Source organism: Leptodactylus fuscus, chromosome 5, assembly GCF_031893055.1.
Source record: "Leptodactylus fuscus isolate aLepFus1 chromosome 5, aLepFus1.hap2, whole genome shotgun sequence".
NCBI classification, from domain to species: Eukaryota; Metazoa; Chordata; class Amphibia; order Anura; family Leptodactylidae; genus Leptodactylus; species Leptodactylus fuscus.
The window spans coordinates 18,540,284-18,561,259 of record NC_134269.1 but is presented as its reverse complement, the minus strand read 5'-3'; the positions used below and the strand labels follow the sequence as shown (position 1 = coordinate 18,561,259).

General features: G+C 44.9%; 1 protein-coding gene across 1 annotated transcript; it reads right to left on the bottom strand.

Annotated features, from left to right (window-relative positions):
* Positions 1–1,767: 1,767 nt before the first annotated feature.
* On the bottom strand, positions 1,768–15,414 carry RNASEH2A (ribonuclease H2 subunit A). The gene is made up of 8 exons (XM_075276055.1): positions 15,272–15,414; positions 10,278–10,349; positions 8,723–8,849; positions 8,224–8,311; positions 6,345–6,482; positions 5,566–5,653; positions 4,500–4,623; positions 1,768–3,609 (listed from the first exon to the last, which is right to left on the bottom strand). The coding sequence occupies exons 1-8, from the start codon at positions 15,396–15,398 to the stop codon at positions 3,471–3,473; spliced, it is 903 nt and encodes a 300-aa protein (XP_075132156.1). The 5' UTR covers positions 15,399–15,414; the 3' UTR covers positions 1,768–3,470.
* Between the last annotated feature and the right edge of the window lie 5,562 nt (positions 15,415–20,976).

Here is a 20,976-nt window from a genome sequence, read left to right as displayed (position 1 = left end):
CACTGACAGGCTGACCCATGACCCCTATAATCTCTGCAGTAATGCTGGTAGTCTAACGTCTATTGTGCAAAGACAAGCTCTGGATAAGACGCAGAGCACAGGTCCTCCTTGTATTTGTTCTACCATGGCGAGGCCTGTTCAGGGTGGAGCCTGTCTTGTTACACCGCTGTAAGGTCTTGGCCACCGTGCTGCAGCTCAGATTGAGGGTACTACTGACCTAACCCAAGGATACAGTGTGGATAGGTTATCACTATACTCCTAGAAAGACCCTTTAATCTTCTGTTCTCAGTGATACAGAGACATTATGTTACAGAAGGACTGAAGAGTGAGCACCTGACAGCCATGTCAGGTTAGCAGAGAACATATGATCTGTATACTCCCTTCTGTCCCTGTGTACAGATCACTAGTAAGAGTCCATTAGCCTTCAATTACCAGCGATCTGTATGCCAAGAAAGGGCTCCATGTGCCCAAGAAACTCCAGTGATGCCAGTCATGGGGTGGTAATATATGGGCAGCCTAGATGGACCACAGTGTTCTGCTTCCAGCAACTGCTTCAGTCACCACCATCGTCTACAGTTTTAGAGCCAATCCAACTGCAAACAGAGCATGCCCTGCCATCAAGGACAGCTTGTGGCCCAGCGACTGGTACAGATGGAAAAGGGTTAATAAGCGAGTCTGCACACAATCTGTGACCATATAGCCACAATGAAGTGTATCAAGAATCTACAAATTACAATGTTTATTTAGTTCTATTAATACGTGACAAGTCAACAAACCATCACAGAAAGTATCAAAAACACATTTTATCCTGCAAGTGTAACCAAAGACGGGCGCAGAAGATTCCTCAACTTCACCTTGAACACAGTCAACAAAATGGGCAATGAGAAACTAACAAAGACCAGAAGGGAAATCGTGCAGTGTCAGAACAATAATTGTGGGATTGATTGAGACCGTTTTGCAAAAAATGGAAACCCCTTTAAAAGGGGAAATTCTCAAGTACTGAAATGTGACTTGGTGAAAGCTAAGGCTGCCAGATCTGGTGATGGTGGTGGGGGAAGGGGATTTCTAAAGAATGGCCCAGAATTACCAAGCTGTATCTTGGACAATTTGGCCAGTGCGACGTTTTTGTAGCACCACTAATTCATTTTGGCTATTGAGCTACACCTGCCGTCTGTAGGAAACGCTCAGGGGCTGCAACGTTCAATCAATAGTTAAAAATCAATCAGCGGCAACACCGAAAGCGGCAGCCTAGGCCCGGGGTCACAGAAAATGAAGTCTAAACCTGCTAGGAGCATCATTGACTGGCTATGGACTTACAGGGGTTTTCCAGTACTTACCTATTGATGACCTATCATTAGGTGGAGGTCTGACACCTGGGAACCCCGCTGTGTGCCAATGACATCACATTCACCCTAACCCATGAGGATTTTGTTCCCTGCAATAGCGATAGTAGCCTCCTCGTGGATAAAAGATCTGCATTTGTTCATAAGTAGAGATGAGCGAGTAATATTCCATCGAATACCTCCCCTGCATAGTTATTGGTGTAATCGGTCGAATACCACGCAGTCAACGCTGTAAAAATTTGATGCCCCTCCCACCTTCCCTGGCGCTTTTTTTTTTTACACCAATAACTATACAGGGGAGGTATTCGATCGAATACTACTTGCACATAAGGAAACTGAAATGGAGAAAATTCTTCCGTATGAAAGATCAGAGGACAGGGGCAGAACTAGATTTAACAACTCAGGATATGATAAGTTTCCATGATCTCTGCGCCCTATTGGAAGAAAATGAAAGGGCCCATTTTCTAATTTGAAGCCTCCCTCCACTAGAATGCCTCCAGTGGGTGAGAGTTCCCCTGAGTATTTTTAGGTGTTGTAATGGATGAACTGAGAAAGATTCAGATTGGAGTACAACAAAGGGCGTACAATTTGACCAGCAAAGAAGAGAAAGGACTGTATTCCCTGCATTGTTATCAAGCCCTCCGATAAGGGCAGCAATGTCGTTGTCATGAGCAGGGAACAGTATTTAATGTGTAATAACATCCTGAGGGACCCAGCATGTTATCAGAAACTTCCATCTAACCCGACCAGGGTCTTTAGTCAAACATTGCAAGCTAAGTATGATGGTATTCATTGATGAATCCAAGTATGATGTTATGTTTCCAGGTAATAACCAGGAAGCCAAAGATTCACAAGGGGGTGCAGCCGCTGAGAGGACGTCCGATCGTGTCCAGAATGGATAGCTTGACACAGGAGGCTAGTTTGTGCCTAAATCAGATGTTGAGACCATTTGTCCAGGAACTGCCCTCGTATGTCAGGGACACGACGGGCGTCCTCTTGAAATTGGAAGGGCTGATATGTGCCAGAAACGCCCTTTTGTCCAGTCTGGATGTAGAGGCCCTCTACAGTTCCATCCCACATGATAGGGGACGTGAGGGCTTCTTGAATAGGAGAGGAAACCAATTTGCCGGCCATAGTGTGTTTGTGGTCCACTTGTTGAAATTCATACGGGAACATAATTACTTTGTTCTTCCACCAGCTCAGGGGGGTAGCAATGGGTAGCCCTTGTGCGCCCACCTATTCTAACCTCTACCTGGGCTGGTGGGAGAAAAATGTGGTCATCTCAGAAGATTTGGAGTGGCGACCCTGTGGCTAGGCTTCACAGTGCCACGGTGGAGCGACAATCTTTACTAAACCCAGGAAGAACAGGTTTTCTATATCATTAGTGTGAATATCAATCTTAGAGGATATTTAATAAACGTTCTATTTTAGTCCTATTTTGTTCTGCTATTTATTCTTTTGTGCACATTTGTAACAGGACCTACCTTGGGGACAATAATTGTCATTCATGGATGATCAGAGTTACAATACCAAGCACAATCCCTATGCGGTGTACGGTGCTATGCCAGGTATTCAGTGACGTGGCCCTAGTCCTCACCCCAACACTGCGGTCTCTTGGCCAGCTGATAGTCAGTGGTTCCAGGCCACCAATGATTACATATCCTAAGGACAGGCCATCAATATACAAGTTCTAGAAAACCCCTTTAATAAATCTGCCTAAAACTACATCTCCTCGGACAGCAGAGTCTTCCGGTTATTATATCTTACTGTAATTCTGATGCCCCCCCAAAAAAACCTACAAAACATAATTGGTATAAACTTTGTACGTCGGCCATTTTTTTTTTATTTGACACTAGAAAAAGCACAACTACCTTCGTCCAGACATTGTCCATGGTTGAGGTCCAGTAGTGTAGCGTCCACTGAAGTGCAATAACAAACCATGGACAGAGGTGGCGCTATTTAAGGAAAAAAACAAACAGCCATACCTTTTACCAGAAACAGAACTTATAGCAGCGAGATGTTGGAGCTTTCAGACATTTCCCTTTTGATATAACACTGTGCTAAGTTTCCAGACCTCTGAGAGATGGACTGTATGTTTTTGGGGTACATTACACAATAAACCTTCTCCTACAGATCAGCCAGAGGCTCCAGCTGTCGCTCCAAAAAGAACCGGTGACTCTGGGGCTTGGAAGATTCCTTTGAGGCAGCAAAGTAGGACAGGACAGATTGTGAAGAAGATTTACCTGCGTCCTCTTCGTCGTCACCCCTGAGTAGAGACAAGACATGTATGTTAGAAGGAATCCTATACAGACAATGAACAGCAGCTACAGAAGCTCCTCAGTGGTTAGGACGGGGGAGGGTGATAGATTGTAAACCCAAATCCTCTTTAACAGGACACAAGGTCTGTCTGACCTCTCCCCCGCCATAATCTGACACTGCTAATCAGTGCAAATGTTACCAGCAAGCAAGGCCATGGCTGTCCGGGCAGGAAACGCCATGGTACAAGTAATATGTGCACTTAAAGGGAGAGGAGCAGCTGTTCCAGGAATTACATCAAGTACATGGACTCTGCTGCCCTCTGCTGGGTCTGTATCGTTATGGCTACCCACATTACTGGTGCTTACACATGGTATGGAAAAGCGCACACAAAATACTGTTTCACTGTGGAGAGCAGAAGACGCTGACGGGTCACTGAATGCCGGATGTCCGTCTCCAGTCAGCAGAAGACAGAAACCTCAAAACGGAGATCAGGCATTGGTGTGAACCCAACCTTAGCCTTCTCCCTAATACCCATGACACCATTACCCTATGCACTCACCTGCTTGCTCTTGTCCACTTCTCCAATTCCCTGCTCTCCCCTCTCACCCACTGTAACAATTAAGGTGCACACAACCATTTTTGTCATCCAGTGCCTTATAAGATATTTTGATAAGATGTCCCTCAGATAGCGTTAGAATCAATACTTTTCTCTATACACAGCCATTCCAATTATTTTAGACCACGTCCTATATTATTATTGCACTTGAGTAACATGGACACACAGATCAGATCCAAAACCAAGACTGTTGTGTGCATGGAGCCTTATTCATACGACGTCCCGTTTACTATACCCACTAAATCTTCACTCTCTTCTCTGTCTGATCTCTCACCACTCACCATAACACCGGGGCGGCTTTGCTATCTAGAATAGTCTGTGCCGTGCTCCAGCTGAACCGAACAAACTGAGGATATCCAAAGACGGGGTCCAAATGTTTCGCCAGCCATTCCTTCGTCTTTGGGTCTGTAGGATGAGGATCACAATAACAAAGTCGCATTCTCAAGTTTAGTAGTTAAAAGGGTCCCCCCCAGCCCAAATCTCACATTTATAGCATATTCACAGGGTATTCTATGTATGCATTATAGAGGTTCAGAGACCACATCTACTGGGAGTGGGGTTTTGGCAAGCACAGGCACCTACCATATCTCAGCACCTAAAGGGTGGAGGAGGCTTTCATGATAGCTGCAGATCCCATAGGTGGGACACGCACGTGACACATTTGTAGCATATCCTAAGGTCTGTGACGGGAATACCCCTTTAAACAGCTTATGCAAGGAAGAATATTTTGGCCATGTCAGCAAGTAAGTAACAACATACACCCTCTTCCTATTCTTACACCATTGCAGGAGGCAAGAAGTCTTCTCTCCTCAGAGTCACATGACTGCCCAATTCTACTGCGTTTACCAGCAGCAGGAGAAGAGCTGGGTCGGTCACATGACCCAGAGGCGACTCTGTGGATAGGTGGTAGGTGTCAGTTTTGTAGGAAATTCAGAAACTGTACCAATACCCAGTATCTCCCTATACACCTAGTTATGCCCTTTAATAGTGACCGTACCCTCAAAGGTGCCTGACATTTACTTGATTAGAGATTTACTACAGGCCAACGCTGTGTGGAGGCAAAAGAGCTGCAGCTTCCTATTTGTAAGGATCAGGAAGGAAGGAGGTTCCCAGAGATCAGACATCACCAATCATATAATATATATGATATACCCGAACTGTATGACATGGGAAACCCCTTTAATCAATTCCCAGCTAAAGAGACCAGCACTCCTTCTAGATGAAGACGCTGAGGACTCTGTAACCCAAGATAAGCTCATTACTCTCAGTAACCTACAAGTTCCCTGTGGAAGGATAAAGCCTATTGCTTTGGACGCTAAAGAAGATTTACGTCTTTAGTTAACTGACCATTTGGGTATCCAGAGCCATAATTGTCATCAATTTCACCCAAATCCTCCAGGAACTTCCAGCTCTTGACCACTCTGTCCCTGGCAACCTGAAAATCAGAAAACAGGACTAATGTACAGTCTTATTAAATCTATAATGTATTAGTAGGAGAGATCAGTGCTAAGTAATGGAGGACAAGAGAGTATTACACAGGGGATGGCGAACGGAGATGAATGTATGGGATGAAATACTACGCACAATTTCCCTGCAGAGGCTGCTCTATGGGCAAAATCCTGATTGCCAGGCAGAGGAAGACACAACCCCTTTAAGAATAATGCTAGAGGGGCTCTTGTGTTCTGAATCAGAGGTGGGTTAGGTTAGGTACACACATCTGAAATGTGAGGCATGTGTCTCTACAATGGATTCCCCAAGGCAGCTAGACAAGGCTGTATTCAGTCGGCCATCTAGAATATCTAGTGTGCAGGACACGAGGCAATATCTCCCCCTGCTGTGCAATAACAGAACTACACAAATTAAACAGGACAGGTTGATACCACTATGTTAGGTTTCTTTCATGAACAACCTGCTCACCCACGTGCTGTGCACTTAAAGGATAAGCCCTTATTCACCATTATCAACCTATACAAAGTCCCAAAAGAAGTCTCTACCTCAGTTACGTGTCATGTCACCAGTGCCCAGAACTTGGACAAGGATCTACCTATATCTATCTAATATCTGATAACTATGGAGGACTAGAGATCAGCAAACCCTGCTGACATCATGGCGGATGTATCCCTCACCTTTGCACAGATACTCGCGGCACTGACCACAGGAAAAAGAGAATCAGCTTTGGGTTTCACCGTAACTTCCACTCCAGGGAATAGTTTCTTCAGTTTTTCTTGATATTTCTCTGCAGGACCTACTGTATCCACAAATACCTGCAGGGGGCAGCAGAAGACATTGTTGTAAGGTTATAAAACAAAACATAAAGACAAGTAAATACAGGAAAATATAACTACTATAATATAATACTGCCCCTATGCACAAGAATATAACTACTATAATACTACTCCTATGTACAATAATATAACTACTATAATACTGCCCCCTATGTACAAGAATATAACTACTATAATACTACTCCTATGTACAATAATATAACTACTATAATACTGCCCCCTATGTACAATAATATAACTACTATAATACTGCCCCCTATGTACAAGAATATAACTACTATAATACTACTCCTATATACAAGAATATAACTACTATAATACTGCTCCTATGTACAAGAATATAACTACTATAATACTACCTCCTATGTACAAGAATATAACTACTATAATACTGCTCCTATGTACAAGAATATAACTACTATAATACTACCTCCTATGTACAAGAATATAACTACTATAATACTACTCCTATATACAAGAATATAACTACTATAATACTACTCCTATATACAAGAATATAACTACTATAATACTGCTCCTATGTATAAGAATATAACTACTATAATACTACTCCTATGTATAAGAATATAACTACTATAATACTACTCCTATATACAAGAATATAACTACTATAATACTACTCCTATGTACAAGAATATAACTACTATAATACTACTCCTATGTACAAGAATATAACTACTATAATACTACCTCCTATGTACAAGAATATAACTACTATAATACTGCTCCTATGTACAAGAATATAACTACTATAATACTACCTCCTATGTACAAGAATATAACTACTATAATACTACTCCTATATACAAGAATATAACTACTATAATACTGCTCCTATGTATAAGAATATAACTACTATAATACTGCTCCTATGTACAAGAATATAACTACTATAATACTGCTCCTATGTATAAGAATATAACTACTATAATACTACCTCCTATGTACAAGAATATAACTACTATAATACTGCTCCTATGTACAAGAATATAACTACTATAATACTGCCCCTATGTACAAGAATATAACTACTATAATACTACTCCTATATACAAGAATATAACTACTATAATACTACTCCTATATACAAGAATATAACTACTATAATACTACTCCTATATACAAGAATATAACTACTATAATACTGCTCCTATGTATAAGAATATAACTACTATAATACTGCTCCTATGTACAAGAATATAACTACTATAATACTGCTCCTATGTACAAGAATATAACTACTATAATACTACCTCCTATGTACAAGAATATAACTACTATAATACTGCTCCTATGTACAAGAATATAACTACTATAATACTGCTCCTATGTATAAGAATATAACTACTATAATACTACTCCTATATACAAGAATATAACTACTATAATACTACTCCTATGTACACGAATATAACTACTATAATACTACTCCTATGTACAAGAATATACCTACTATAATACTCCCTCCTATGTACAAGAGTATAACTACTATAATACTACTCCTATGTATCAGAATATAACTACAATTAATGCTATGTACTGTGGGAACAATAATATAGTATGGAACATTCCAGTAGTGAGCTGGGAGTCACAGCGTCACCTTGGCGGTTTCATTAGTCCCTTCTTACAAGCTGATGTATGTATCACGGCTAGCTTTCCATAGACTTGCCTGTACTATTGCGCTCCCCTTTATACTCACCTCAGTAACTCGTACACCATTATCCAGGGCGTGCTGAACAAGGCCTATCGCCGTGTCATGGGATAAAGCATTGAGATTATATTTTGCCCTGAGAGGAAAAGTAAATTTCAATTAACGTAACGTCAGTGAAAGATAAATACAAGACTACAAATCTATAAGCCATTAGTCAGGACTGGATAAAAGCACCGGTGTCTACGACAACTATAATCCGTCTGTGAAGTGTAATTAAACTTACAACAACTTTTCATTTCCTGGTATTTGTGTCATTAATACTATGTAATATATTCCGTGACATCCTGCAGCTCTTTACTCGTTCCCTGTGCCTCTCTATTGCGTGTACAGTATAAGGGCTGTGTGTAAGAAAAATATGGATGGGGGGAGGGGGTCACTTTGCAGAAACTTCCTTCTGGTGTCTATGAAAGGGGAGATTCTCATCTTTCCTATGACACTAAGGTTGCAGTTGTTTAGTTTGAGGTTGGGGACCATTTGCCGCCATTACCTTTGCTGCATGCTGGTAGAGATGACATTGGGCGACAGTATATTCAGAGTCCACCCAATAAAGTCCGACGCCCCATCCAGCTTCTCGAATAGTCGCTCCCTCTCAGATTCACTTAATGTCTTGGAGTCTAAAAATGAACAAATATGTATTAGGTGTATGAAATTTCACAACCTGAAGGGGTTATTGTAGGATGTCATGTCCGGGCCGTGTTCTATCAGCGCTGCATGTTGGGTTTCCAGGCTGGTTCCAACTTACAGTCACATGATCAGAACCAGCACCTGCGCTGATCAGCCTCCTTATGCCTCTCCTATGTTCACAGGTAGTTAGCCGTGCTATGGAGACTGGATTTACTATTACAATCATTGAGTCTCCCAGCCCCCACGGTTCAGATAATACCAGTGAACAAAGAAGAGGTGGATAGACCCAGGTGCTGGTTCCAGTCACATGAGCCTCAATCGGAAGCAGCCAGCAGACCCGACAGAACCTGGCTCAGAAATAGGTAACATATCTGCCGGATGCACACGACCGTATGCTAACCAGCTGCCATGAATGAATGGCATGGGCGACGTGCTGGGAACACAAAGATGTCATCCGTGTGCTGCCTGTGCTTCTGTGGCCCCTGTCATTGAAGGAATTGAACCCACGGAAACAGGGTCGCAAAATCAGACAGGAATAGGACCTGTTCTAGATTTTGCAATACGCCCGCACACGTAATCGTGTAATTCCCAGTCATGATTATGGGCCCATAGAAATAAAAGGGTCAATGGGCTACCTGGGGAAAAACCTGGGTAGTACACTGACCATTCATAGGCCGTGTGCAAGGGAGCTTGGTCCTAGTCTATCCCATTGAGATAAGGCCAGTTTAATGTTCATTTTCACCAAAACTGAAGAGGCGATTAGCCAAGAAATCACAAGAAAGGAAAAAAAATGACACTCTATTCACAGGTATTAAAATGAATATGACTAAGCTGTAATACCTGACACAGCCACGGGCAAGGGTAACGCTGTTTCAAGTCTTTTTTTTTTTCATTTTTAAGGCTAAGGCGCTACGTTGCAGAAAAGCTGTTTTTTTTTTGTTGCAGATTTTGCTGCGTTTTTTCAAGCAAACCTAGGAGTGGCTACACAAGGAATGGGAAATATAAAAGTAGCATTTATAGTTCAACCCACTCCTGGCCTTGGCTCAAAAAACCACAGCAAAATCTGCAAAAAAAAAAAAAAAAAAGCAGCTTTTCTGCAACGTGGGGTGTCAGCCTTAAGCTTATTTGTACCTTTGGGATGAAAATTTTTAATATGACGGTGTATCATGGGCAGTGCCAACAAACTGAAGACCCAGATTATGAGGCCTCACACTGAACATACCCCTTTTGAGGCGCTGTTCACATCTGCCTCTGAAGCCATTGTAGATTCTGTCAAAATGGCTGACAAAATAGCAGAGCAAGCAGAAGAGACCATAACAGGACAACATAACAGTCAATGAGGTCCCATCTGTGCAGTTTGTCTCCATCATATGACAGATAGAGCTCTGAGATGTGAACATAGTCCAATATAACATCACCTGCAACTTTCAGGTCCTCCAAGTCTTTCTTGCGGGAAACAGGACAGTAACAGATGCCGTAAACCATCGGACCTGCAGGAGGGAAACGAGGACACAGTGAATGATCTGCAACATGGATGTGGAAGCGGTAACACAATAACACACAACTATTATATTCATATGTAATGTTCTTGTGTTTCAGTGTCCAACAGTTCTCAAATAGAATCCTCTTAACCCTTTAAAGACACAACTTTTTGGTTTTTCATCACCACATTCCATTCCTATGGGGTGGGTGAAGGACTAGGCTCATATTTGCAGTGCACACAGACCATGGGATCATAGGTTAGAGGGGTCACCCAGGCAGAGGTCACACTGCATTTTTTCCAGAAGAGGGAAAACACTCAGAGGAGCACGAGGTTTGTGTATATATATATATATATATATATATATATATACACTCACCGGCCACTTTATTAGGTACACCTGTCCAACTGCTCGTTAACACTTAATTTCTAATCAGCCAATCACATGGCGGCAACTCAGTGCACTTAGGCATGTAGACATGGTCAAGACAATCTCCTGCAGTTCAAACCGAGCATCAGTATGGGGAAGAAAGGTGATTTGAGTGCTTTGAACGTGGCATGGTTGTTGGTGCCAGAAGGGCTGGTCTGAGTATTTCAGAAACTGCTGATCTACTGGGATTTTCACGCACAACCATCTCTAGGGTTTACAGAGAATGGTCCGAAAAAGAAAAAACATCCAGTGAGCGGCAGTTCTGTGGGCGGAAATGCGTTGTTGATGCCAGAGGTCAGAGGAGAATGGCCAGACTGGTTCGAGCTGATAGAAAGGCAACAGTGACTCAAATAGCCACCCGTTACAACCAAGGTAGCCAGAAGAGCATCTCTGAACGCACAGTACGTCGAACTTTGAGGCAGATGGGCTACAGCAGCAGAAGACCACACCGGGTGCCACTCCTTTCAGCTAAGAACAGGAAACTGAGGCTACAATTTGCACAAGCTCATCGAAATTGGACAATTGAAGATTGGAAAAACGTTGCCTGGTCTGATGAGTCTCGATTTCTGCTGCGACATTCGGATGGTAGAGTCAGAATTTGGCGTCAACAACATGAAAGCATGGATCCATCCTGCCTTGTATCAGTAACGGTTCAGGCTGGTGGTGGTGGTGGTGTCATGGTGTGGGGAATATTTTCTTGGCACTCTTTGGGCCCCTTGGTACCAATTGAGCATCGTTGCAACGCCAAAGCCTACCTGAGTATTGTTGCTGACCATGTCCATCCCTTTATGACCACAATGTACCCAACATCTGATGGCTACTTTCAGCAGGATAATGCAGTGCCATGTCATAAAGCTGGAATCATCTCAGACTGGTTTCTTGAACATGACAATGAGTTCACTGTACTCCACTGGCCTCCACAGTCACCAGATCTCAATCCAATAGAGGAGCATCTTTGGGATGTGGTGGAACGGGAGATTCGCATCATGGATGTGCAGCCGACAAATCTGTGGCAACTGTGTGATGCCATCATGTCAATATGGACCAAAATCTCTGAGGAATGCTTCCAGCACCTTGTTGTATCTATGCCACGAAGAATTGAGGCAGTTCTGAAGGCAAAAGGGGGTCCAACCCGTTACTAGAATGGTGTACTTAATAAAGTGGCCGGTGAGTGTATATATATATACGTAATATGAGAGGGGGGGTTACTTAAAACCACTAACCTCATTGTCTTCCATGCATAAATAATGAATTTATGGTTTCTTATGTTCAATCGCACAATCAGAGCAACACCAAGTTTATAAAGTTTTTGTCGCGCTTTAATCCTATTAATATTATAAATGTGAAAGTTTGTGAGTTTGTGGGTTTGTGTGTGTTTGGATGTTTGCATGTTCGGATGTTTGTTCCTCAATCACGGAAAAACCGCTCCACCGATTTGGCTGAAATTTTCCACAAACATAGTTAATACACCCTATTAAACAATAGGCTATTTTTCGTCACAATAGCACACCTACGTTTGTGCCAGGACCCCCACAAAACCCAAATTCACACCACCATCTCTGCAATCTCACACACTTTGGACCATAGCAAGCCCCAAAATTCATATTGCCCTCTGCAGCCTAGCCCCTAACCCCACACAATCACATATACATATACCTTACCACTTTGCCCCTCACCTTAATGGTACTCCAGGAGGCTCTCTTTAACGCTCTGGAGCAGCCATGTTTGCCAACCCCCACTGCTCTGACAATCCGCGACACCGCCCACCCATGTCAATACCCCTAGGTGCTCTAATAAATGCAAAAAAAAAAAGTTTAAAAAAAGTAAAAAAAATATAAAAAAAATAAATAAAAATGATTAAAAATTCATATCACCCCCCTTTCCCTAGAACACATATAAAAGTAGTTAAAAACTGTGAAAACACATACATGTTAGGTATCCCCACGTCCGAAATCGCCCGCTCTACAAATATTTTTCCTGTTCGGTAAACGCCGTAGCGGGAAAAATGGTCAAAAGTGCCAGACCGCCATTTTTTCACTATTTTGATTCTGATAAAAATTTGAATAAAAAGTGATCAAAGCAATGACATTTCCCGAAAATGGTAGAAATACAAAGTACACCCGGTCCCGCAAAAAAAGACGCCCTATACATCCCCGTACACGCACGTATAAAAAAGTTACGGTTGTCGGAATATGGCGACTTTTCAAAAAATAATTTCTTAACACAGTTTTGGATTTTTTTTAAGGGGTCAAAATGTAAATAAAAACAAATAAATTTGGTATCCCCGAATCGTAACGAAGAACAGAATACAGGGGACATGTCATTTTGATTGCACAGTTTACGCCGTAAAACCAAAGCCCGTAAGAAAGTCGCAGAAATGCATTTTTTCTTCAAATCCACCCCATTCTGAATTTTTTCCCTGCTTCCCAGTACATTATATAGAATAAATAATGGTGGCATAATGAAGAAAAATCTGTCCCGCAAAAATTAAGACCTCATATGACTCTGGGAGCAGAGAAATAAAAAAGTTATGGGGTTTAGAAGGAGGGGAGTCAAAAACCAAAATCAAAAAATGCCATCGGCGGCACAGGGTTAACTTCAAATACTTCTGTCCCAAAGTCACTATGTAAAGTTTCTCACAACACCGTATATATAGCAGCTCTAATACAAAGTGACTGCAACACAAAAGTCTCACGTATTCTCTGAATTACAGCAAAAACAAGATACAAAGTTACATTTCATATCCCATACCTTATACACACTACGAAAACCTTACCCAAGCCTGTATATACCCACTGCTACAATCACCGCAGACGAAGTCGCGGGTACCAGCTAGTACCTCTATAAAGTTGCTAAATATTATTTCTGACATCCATAAATTTTTAATGTTTATGAGTATGGACCAGCGCACGGTGGTTTTTGTCGGCACAAGATGTCGCTCTTATTTGTACCATTTTCTGAAAAGGAAAGATTAATTATTTTTTTTTTGGCGGGGGGAGACAAAATGGCCATTTGGCTTTTATTTTTTATACTGCCACAGCATTCACTGTATGTGCTAAATACTTTTTATAGTTCGGGCATTCCCGTTTGTTTTTGTTTATTTTTATTTCTGATCTAGGGAAAGGAGGGTGATTTTAATAATTTTTCTTAAATTTTTTTAAAAAATATTATTAAAGATTTTTTGAATTATTTGCAATTTTTTTTTTTTTTTTTAGCCTCCACACCCATACAGCAGTACATCTGTTTTGCAGCCTATGGCAGAATCAATATATAACTATGGTGGCAAGCCTATGACAGGACAGATCAGGATTCTGACTGCCATAGATACCGGAGTATAGGTACCTGCAACATCTAAGGCCAAGTTCACACATGGTTTCTTGGATCTGAGGCGGGTAGCTGCGACTGAAATTCGATGAACTGCACCGGCATCCTGCTGCGCACTCCGCTCCGGATTAGGCTCAATGAATGGACCTAGTCCGGAGGAGGGAGTGTCTTCAGCCGAATCGCGAGGCGACTCGGCCTGAAGAATGAGCATGTCGCTTTCTTCCAGCTCCTGGAAAAAAAGACCTCAACGGCTCCCATTGATTTCAATGGGAACCGTCTTTTTGGTCAGGATTTTGAGGCGGATACGGCCTTAAAATCCTTACCAAAATACTCCGTGTGAACTTACCCTAATAATCCAAGAGGTGGGACTCAGTATTAAACGCTGGAATTATAGTAAAACAGATACAGTGCCACATTTAGCGTAGACACCCTTTGTAATAGTATGGCCGATGTCTGCAGTGAGATATAGGATTACAACAGGTTACAGATACTGTAATAGATTACAGTATAGCATTAGCGTGCAGCCGCTCTGCTGCCTGGCCAGAAACTGATCATCCGGGCCAGAGCTGCTACACATCAGAGCTTAGGTGTTGAAATGCCAGAAAAAAAAAAAAAGGCTCATGTGTATTAACGCACAACACTTTTCTCTAACGTGTAAAAATCCGTTCAAAAGCGTTATTTTAACTACCGGATTTCGTTTGGATTGGACATCAATTGAAAATCAGCAAGGCACTAATACCTGGACCCTGAGGATCAGCTGTTTGCTTCTGCTTCTCAGGCCTTGTGACAAGACGCTCACTGCCTGATCACGGTTCAGTCCCATTCAAGTGAACCGGCTGAGCTGTGATACCAAGCACAACCACTGCAGAAATGTACAGCGCACAGATCACATGACCAGCGGCTTAGTCTGACTCCACACCGCATACATTAGGCCTTCTATATAGATCATGTTCTTGTTGGCCGCAGCAAACAATCACGTCATCTATATCAGGCACCAGCTGAATGGGCAACAAAGCCTTACAATGCTGAGGCAGCGGCCCCCTGATATAAGATACATATCCCCATACAGGCCTGTGGACAGGGGCAGACATCAGAACAGCTAATAACAGACTAAGACCACCAAACCCCTGTCATGGCTGGGACTTGTAGTCCCGTTACACAGCCGCTGTGGCGCTCACCCAGGACGGGCCCCCGGCCGGCCTCATCTATCCCCAGGCAGCAGGCCTCCTCTTTACACAGGGCCGGGACCGCAGACGCCAGGAGACAGCTCCGAGAATTATCCCGCTCGAACTTGTGGAGATCCATGCTGACAGCGCCACTTCCGGCAACAAGGCTGCTTGGCGCCAAATCCACGTCAGGCCTCAGCCAATCACAACCGTCCGCATGTCAACAAGCTTTATTAATATTAGAATTAGAACACAACATGCGGCAATAGTATGAGGCAGTGCAGGATGTGTGACTGTATACTGCCTGCTATAGTACTGCCATGTCTGAGGACTCTGTATAGTGTGGGGGTAACAGGGAGAGGAAGGGGGGGGGGGTGTATACTGTGGGGGTAACAGGAGGGGGGTGTATACTGTGCGGGTAACAGGAGGGGGGTGTATACTGTGGGGGTACCAGGAGGGGGCTGTATACTGTGGGGGTAACAGGGAGAGGAAGGGGGGGGGTGTATACTGTGGGGGTAACAGGAGGGGGGTGTATACTGTGGGGGTAACAGGAGGGGGGTGTATACTGTGGGGGTACCAGGAGGGGGCTGTATACTGTGGGGGTAACAGGAGGGGGGTGTATACTGTGGGGGTAACAGGAGGGGGGTGTATACTGTGGGGGTAACAGGAGGGGGCTGTATACTGTGGGGGTACCAGGAGGGGGCTGTATACTGTGGGGGTAACAGGAGGGGGGTGTATACTGTGGGGGTAACAGGAGGGGGTGTATACTGTGGGGGTAACAGGAGGGGGCTGTATACTGTGGGGGTAACAGGAGGGGGCTGTATACTGTGGGGGTAACAGGAGGGGGGTGTATACTGTGGGGGTAACAGGAGGGGGCTGTATACTGTGGGGGTACCAGGAGGGGGCTGTATACTGTGGGGGTAACAGGAGGGGGGTGTATACTGTGGGGGTAACAGGAGGGGGTGTATACTGTGGGGGTAACAGGAGGGGGCTGTATACTGTGGGGGTAACAGGAGGGGGCTGTATACTGTGGGGGTAACAGGAGGGGGGTGTATACTGTGGGGGTAACAGGAGGGGGCTGTATACTGTGGGGGTACCAGGAGGGGGCTGTATACTGTGGGGGTAACAGGAGGGGGGTGTATACTGTGGGGGTACCAGGAGGGGGCTGTATACTGTGGGGGTAACAGGAGGGGGGTGTATACTGTGGGGGTAACAGGAGGGGGTGTATACTGTGGGGGTAACAGGAGGGGGCTGTATACTGTGGGGGTACCAGGAGGGGGCTGTATACTGTGGGGGTAACAGGAGGGGGGTGTATACTGTGGGGGTACCAGGAGGGGGCTGTATACTGTGGGGGTAACAGGAGGGGGGTGTATACTGTGGGGGTAACAGGAGGGGGTGTATACTGTGGGGGTAACAGGAGGGGGCTGTATACTGTGGGGGTAACAGGAGGGGGTGTATACTGTGGGGGTAACAGGAGGGGGCTGTATACTGTGGGGGTAACAGGAGGGCATACCTCCCAACCGTCCCGATTTCCGCGGGACAGTCACGATTTGGGTGATATGTCCCGGTTGGAGGGAGGTATGTCCCGATTTCAACTTAGATCTGCGTCCAGTGGACGCAGATCTGAGTTGAACACATATGCGGCTGAAGCAAGGAGCTGACACAGGTCAGCTCCTCGCTTCGCCGCTGCGCGCCTCTCTCCCTGACACATATGCGGCTGAAGCGAGGAGCTGACCTGTGTCAGCTCGATTCAGCCGCATATATGTCAGCGAGAAAGGTGCGCAGAGAGGGAGCGGAGGAGAAGGTAAGTCTACTGGAGGTGGAACGTGAAACTGGGGGCAGATGAAGGAGAGGACGGCATGACACTGGGGGCAGAGATGGAGGGGACGGCATGACACTGGGGGCAGAGATGGAGAGGACGGCATGACACTGGGGACAGAGATGGAGAGGACGGCATGACACTGGGGACAGAGATGGAGAGGACGGCATGACACTGGGGGCAGAGATGTGGGGACATGAATCTGGGGGCAGAGATGGAAGGGGGACATGAAACTGGGGGCAGATGAAGGGTGTATATGAAACTGGGGGAGAGATAGAGGGGGGACATATAATTTACGGGTGACTGTAGGAGGATTATACTGTGTGTGGGCACATGAAAAATTAACGAGTGGGTGGAGTCAACACAAAAGTGGGCGGGGCTAAATTTTGACCCTCTTTCAGTTCTTCAAAAGTTGGGAGGGGGCTGTATACTGTGGGGGTAACAGGAGGGGGGTGTATACTGTGGGGGTAACAGGAGGGGGCTGTATACTGTGGGGGTAACAGGAGGGGGGTGTATACTGTGGGGGTAACAGGAGGGGGGTGTAAAACTTAGGCAACTGGTGTGCGACATTATACTGCAGGATGACATTTAGGGGCATAGCATTTCAGGACCACTATAGATGTATTGTGTAGGGGCAGAGTACCCGTCATATCGTGTAGGGGCAGAGTATCCGTCATATCGTGTAGGGGCAGAGTACTCGTCATATTGTGTAGGGGCAGAGTATCCGTCATATCGTGTAGGGGCAGAGTACTCGTCATATTGTGTAGGGGCAGAGGACCCGTCATATTGTGTAGGGGCAGAGGACCCGTCATATGGTGTAGGGGCAGAGTACCCGTCATATCGTGTAGGGGCAGAGTAGCCGTCATATCGTGTAGGGGCAGAGTACTCGTCATATTGTGTAGGGGCAGAGGACCCGTCATATTGTGTAGGGGCAGAGTACTCGTCATATTGTGTAGGGGCAGAGCACCCGTCATATTGTGTAGGGGCAGAGGACCCGTCATATTGTGTAGGGGCAGAGGACCCGTCATATTGTGTAGGAGCAGAGTACCCGTCATATTGTGTAGGGGCAGAGGACCCGTCATATTGTGTAGGGGCAGAGTACTCGTCATATTGTGTAGGGGCAGAGCACCCATCATATTGTGTAGGGGCAGAGGACCCGTCATATTGTGTAGGGGCAGAGGACCCGTCATATTGTGTAGGGGCAGAGCACCCGTCATATTGTGTAGGAGCAGAGTACCCGTCATATTGTGTAGGGGCAGAGGACCCGTCATATTGTGTAGGGGAAAATGTTCTGATGGAATAAAGTGTCCATCATATCAACAGGAACAGTGCAGATTGGGGGGCTCTATCTCTGTTATGAGGGATGAGAGCAATGGACATTCAGAATGGTAGAGTGAACATCCCCCACCTGGAAGCAGGCAGACTCCCTGGCTCTCGTCACCGGCTCAGGATTGTTGGTGTTCCGTTCCAGTGTCCATAGACATTTGGCACCACATTGAGCATTGTGGGCATTGTACAATCTCAGTATCACTGCCGCCATCTTGTACAACCCCTTACCACATAGTAGGTCTTCTGTGGATGAGACGATTGTAAGGAGTTCCGCTGCCAGGGGTCACACTATGGATGATGAAGTATAACACCCCCCACCACCACCACCATCATTGTAATCAATGACTATTAACTCCACGGACCGGTGATACATTTATTACAGCGTTATGATGGCGGCTTATTGCTTCCAATATAGTGGTCATAGGCAGAACAGTTTCGGAGCCACTGGGGGCAGTCTATCTGGGTGCAGGGTCTTGGAGGTGCTTAGGATTGATGAACACAAGTCCATGAACCGACTCTACTTTCCGAGTGCGTATCTGAATTCTGCGTGTGCATATACAAGACCACTGGCTCCACGCTGAGTATATAATGTCCTCCAGGCCTGACAGTAATAAAAGAAGACGACACAAAAAGAATATTAGCCGTGTGTGTGCTCAGTGTAAGGCGGTGGGTTCTGTGGTGATCTAGTGGGTCTCTTAGGATCATAAGTTCTGCCATACTGCTCCCATATTATTACCGCCATTTACACAGAAATAGATTATTACCAGGGACTAAGGTATCCAATCCTTCTAGAGTTGAAGGAGTGAGGAGAAGACATATTAGTGACAACAGCGTCACCGTGACAGAAGCTAATGTCTGGTCCTCTGATTGGCTGTTATCACTTTGATATGTATAACGGTTTTGATTGGCTCATGCAGTCTATCTACTTGTTTTCTATTGGCTGTCCTTAAAGGGTACCTGAGTTTTCATGATATCTGTGCAGAGTCTTGCTGGTCAGTGACTGTATAAGCCTTCATACGTGATGTTCTATCAGCTTTAATAACACCCTTATGGCTGCAGCACATTTTACAGTTGTCTCACGGCCAGGCGGTGTGTACAATAAGGAGCAGTCTGTCCCTCTTCATTACTTATAATATTCTGCCAGGAGTAACTGTACAATAGTATACAAATACCTGAGAAAAGGCCAAAGTAACCATAATACTTTGAACAAGCAGACTCCGGGGATCCCTGGCTGTATCCCGTGATCGACCAGTAGATCGCGATCAACGTATTGGGCACCCGTGGTCTAGGCCTTGGGCAGAGCAGTCTGCGCATGCCCAAAGGCCACCAGAAAATGGCCGCTTACAATACTGTGCAAGCAGCCATTTTCTCGTGGCCTGTGGGCATGTATAATATACTGACATGTTTTTTTGCTTCATGCTTAGACGAGGCAGTAAAACGATGTGCCAGATATAGGATATTAGCACAAGCTATGTGATAAATTTAGCAAAATTGTGCTAGACTCTGCAGAATTTCTCCTTCTTATGTCAAGGCTGGCTTATTGTCATACATTGATTTGTTTCAAAAGAAAACCTGGCATATGCCATGTGTAACTTTGGCACGGTTTACGGCTGGGGATCTCACCGGACGTACAGTATATGTGGTGGGTTAGCCAGTCAGACTTCCTCAAATCTCAAATTAAAAAAAATCTTTAATTTTTTTTTTTTTTTTTATCAGAAACTTTCTATGACTTTCGTGAGGAGGAAGTTACCAGCACTGCAGGTTTTACAACCTTTTTATGTCTATTATTGTTGCGGACTTCACCCATAGCTTTTGCAGTTCAAAGGTTGAACACTGCGGTGACCATGCAGAGAAACCTGCAGAAGGCCGAAGCCCCACGTGGTATAAAAGCTGCTGCTAAAAATGCGGCATTTTACAGTCCCTGCAAAGTGGATCGAATTCTAGCGAATCTCATCCACACATTGCAGAAAAATACCCGCAGCGTTTTTGGAAATTGCAGCACATCAATTATAACTAAGGAATTGCTCTTGGTTTCCCTATACATGTATGGGTAAGTTCACACAGAGTTTTTAGGATTGGTACCTGAGGCGGAAGCCACCTCAGGTTCCGATCCAAAAGCCGGTAACTGTGACTGAAATCCGCGACTGAGGCCGCCTCAGGTTCCGATCCAAAAGCCAGGTAACCCATGACTTAAAGCCGCGAATGAGGCCGCCTCAGGTTCCGATCCAAAAGCCGGGCAACCGCAACTGAAAGCCGCGACTGAGGCCGCCTCAGGTTCTGATCCAAAAGCCGGGTAACCGCAACTGAAAGCCGCGAGTGAGGCCGCCTCAGGTTCCGATCCAAAAGCCGGGTAACCGCAACTGAAAGCCGCGACTGAGGCCGCCTCAGGTTCCAATCCAAAAGCCAGGTAGCTGCGACTGACAGCTGGTGCACTGCAGCGGCACCCAACTGTGCACTCCGTTCCAGATTAGGCTCAATGAATGGGCCTAGTCCGGAGGAGGGAGTGTCCTCAGGCTGAATCGCAAGGCGAAATGGCCTGAAGAATGAGCAGCTCGCTTGTTTTCCCGGG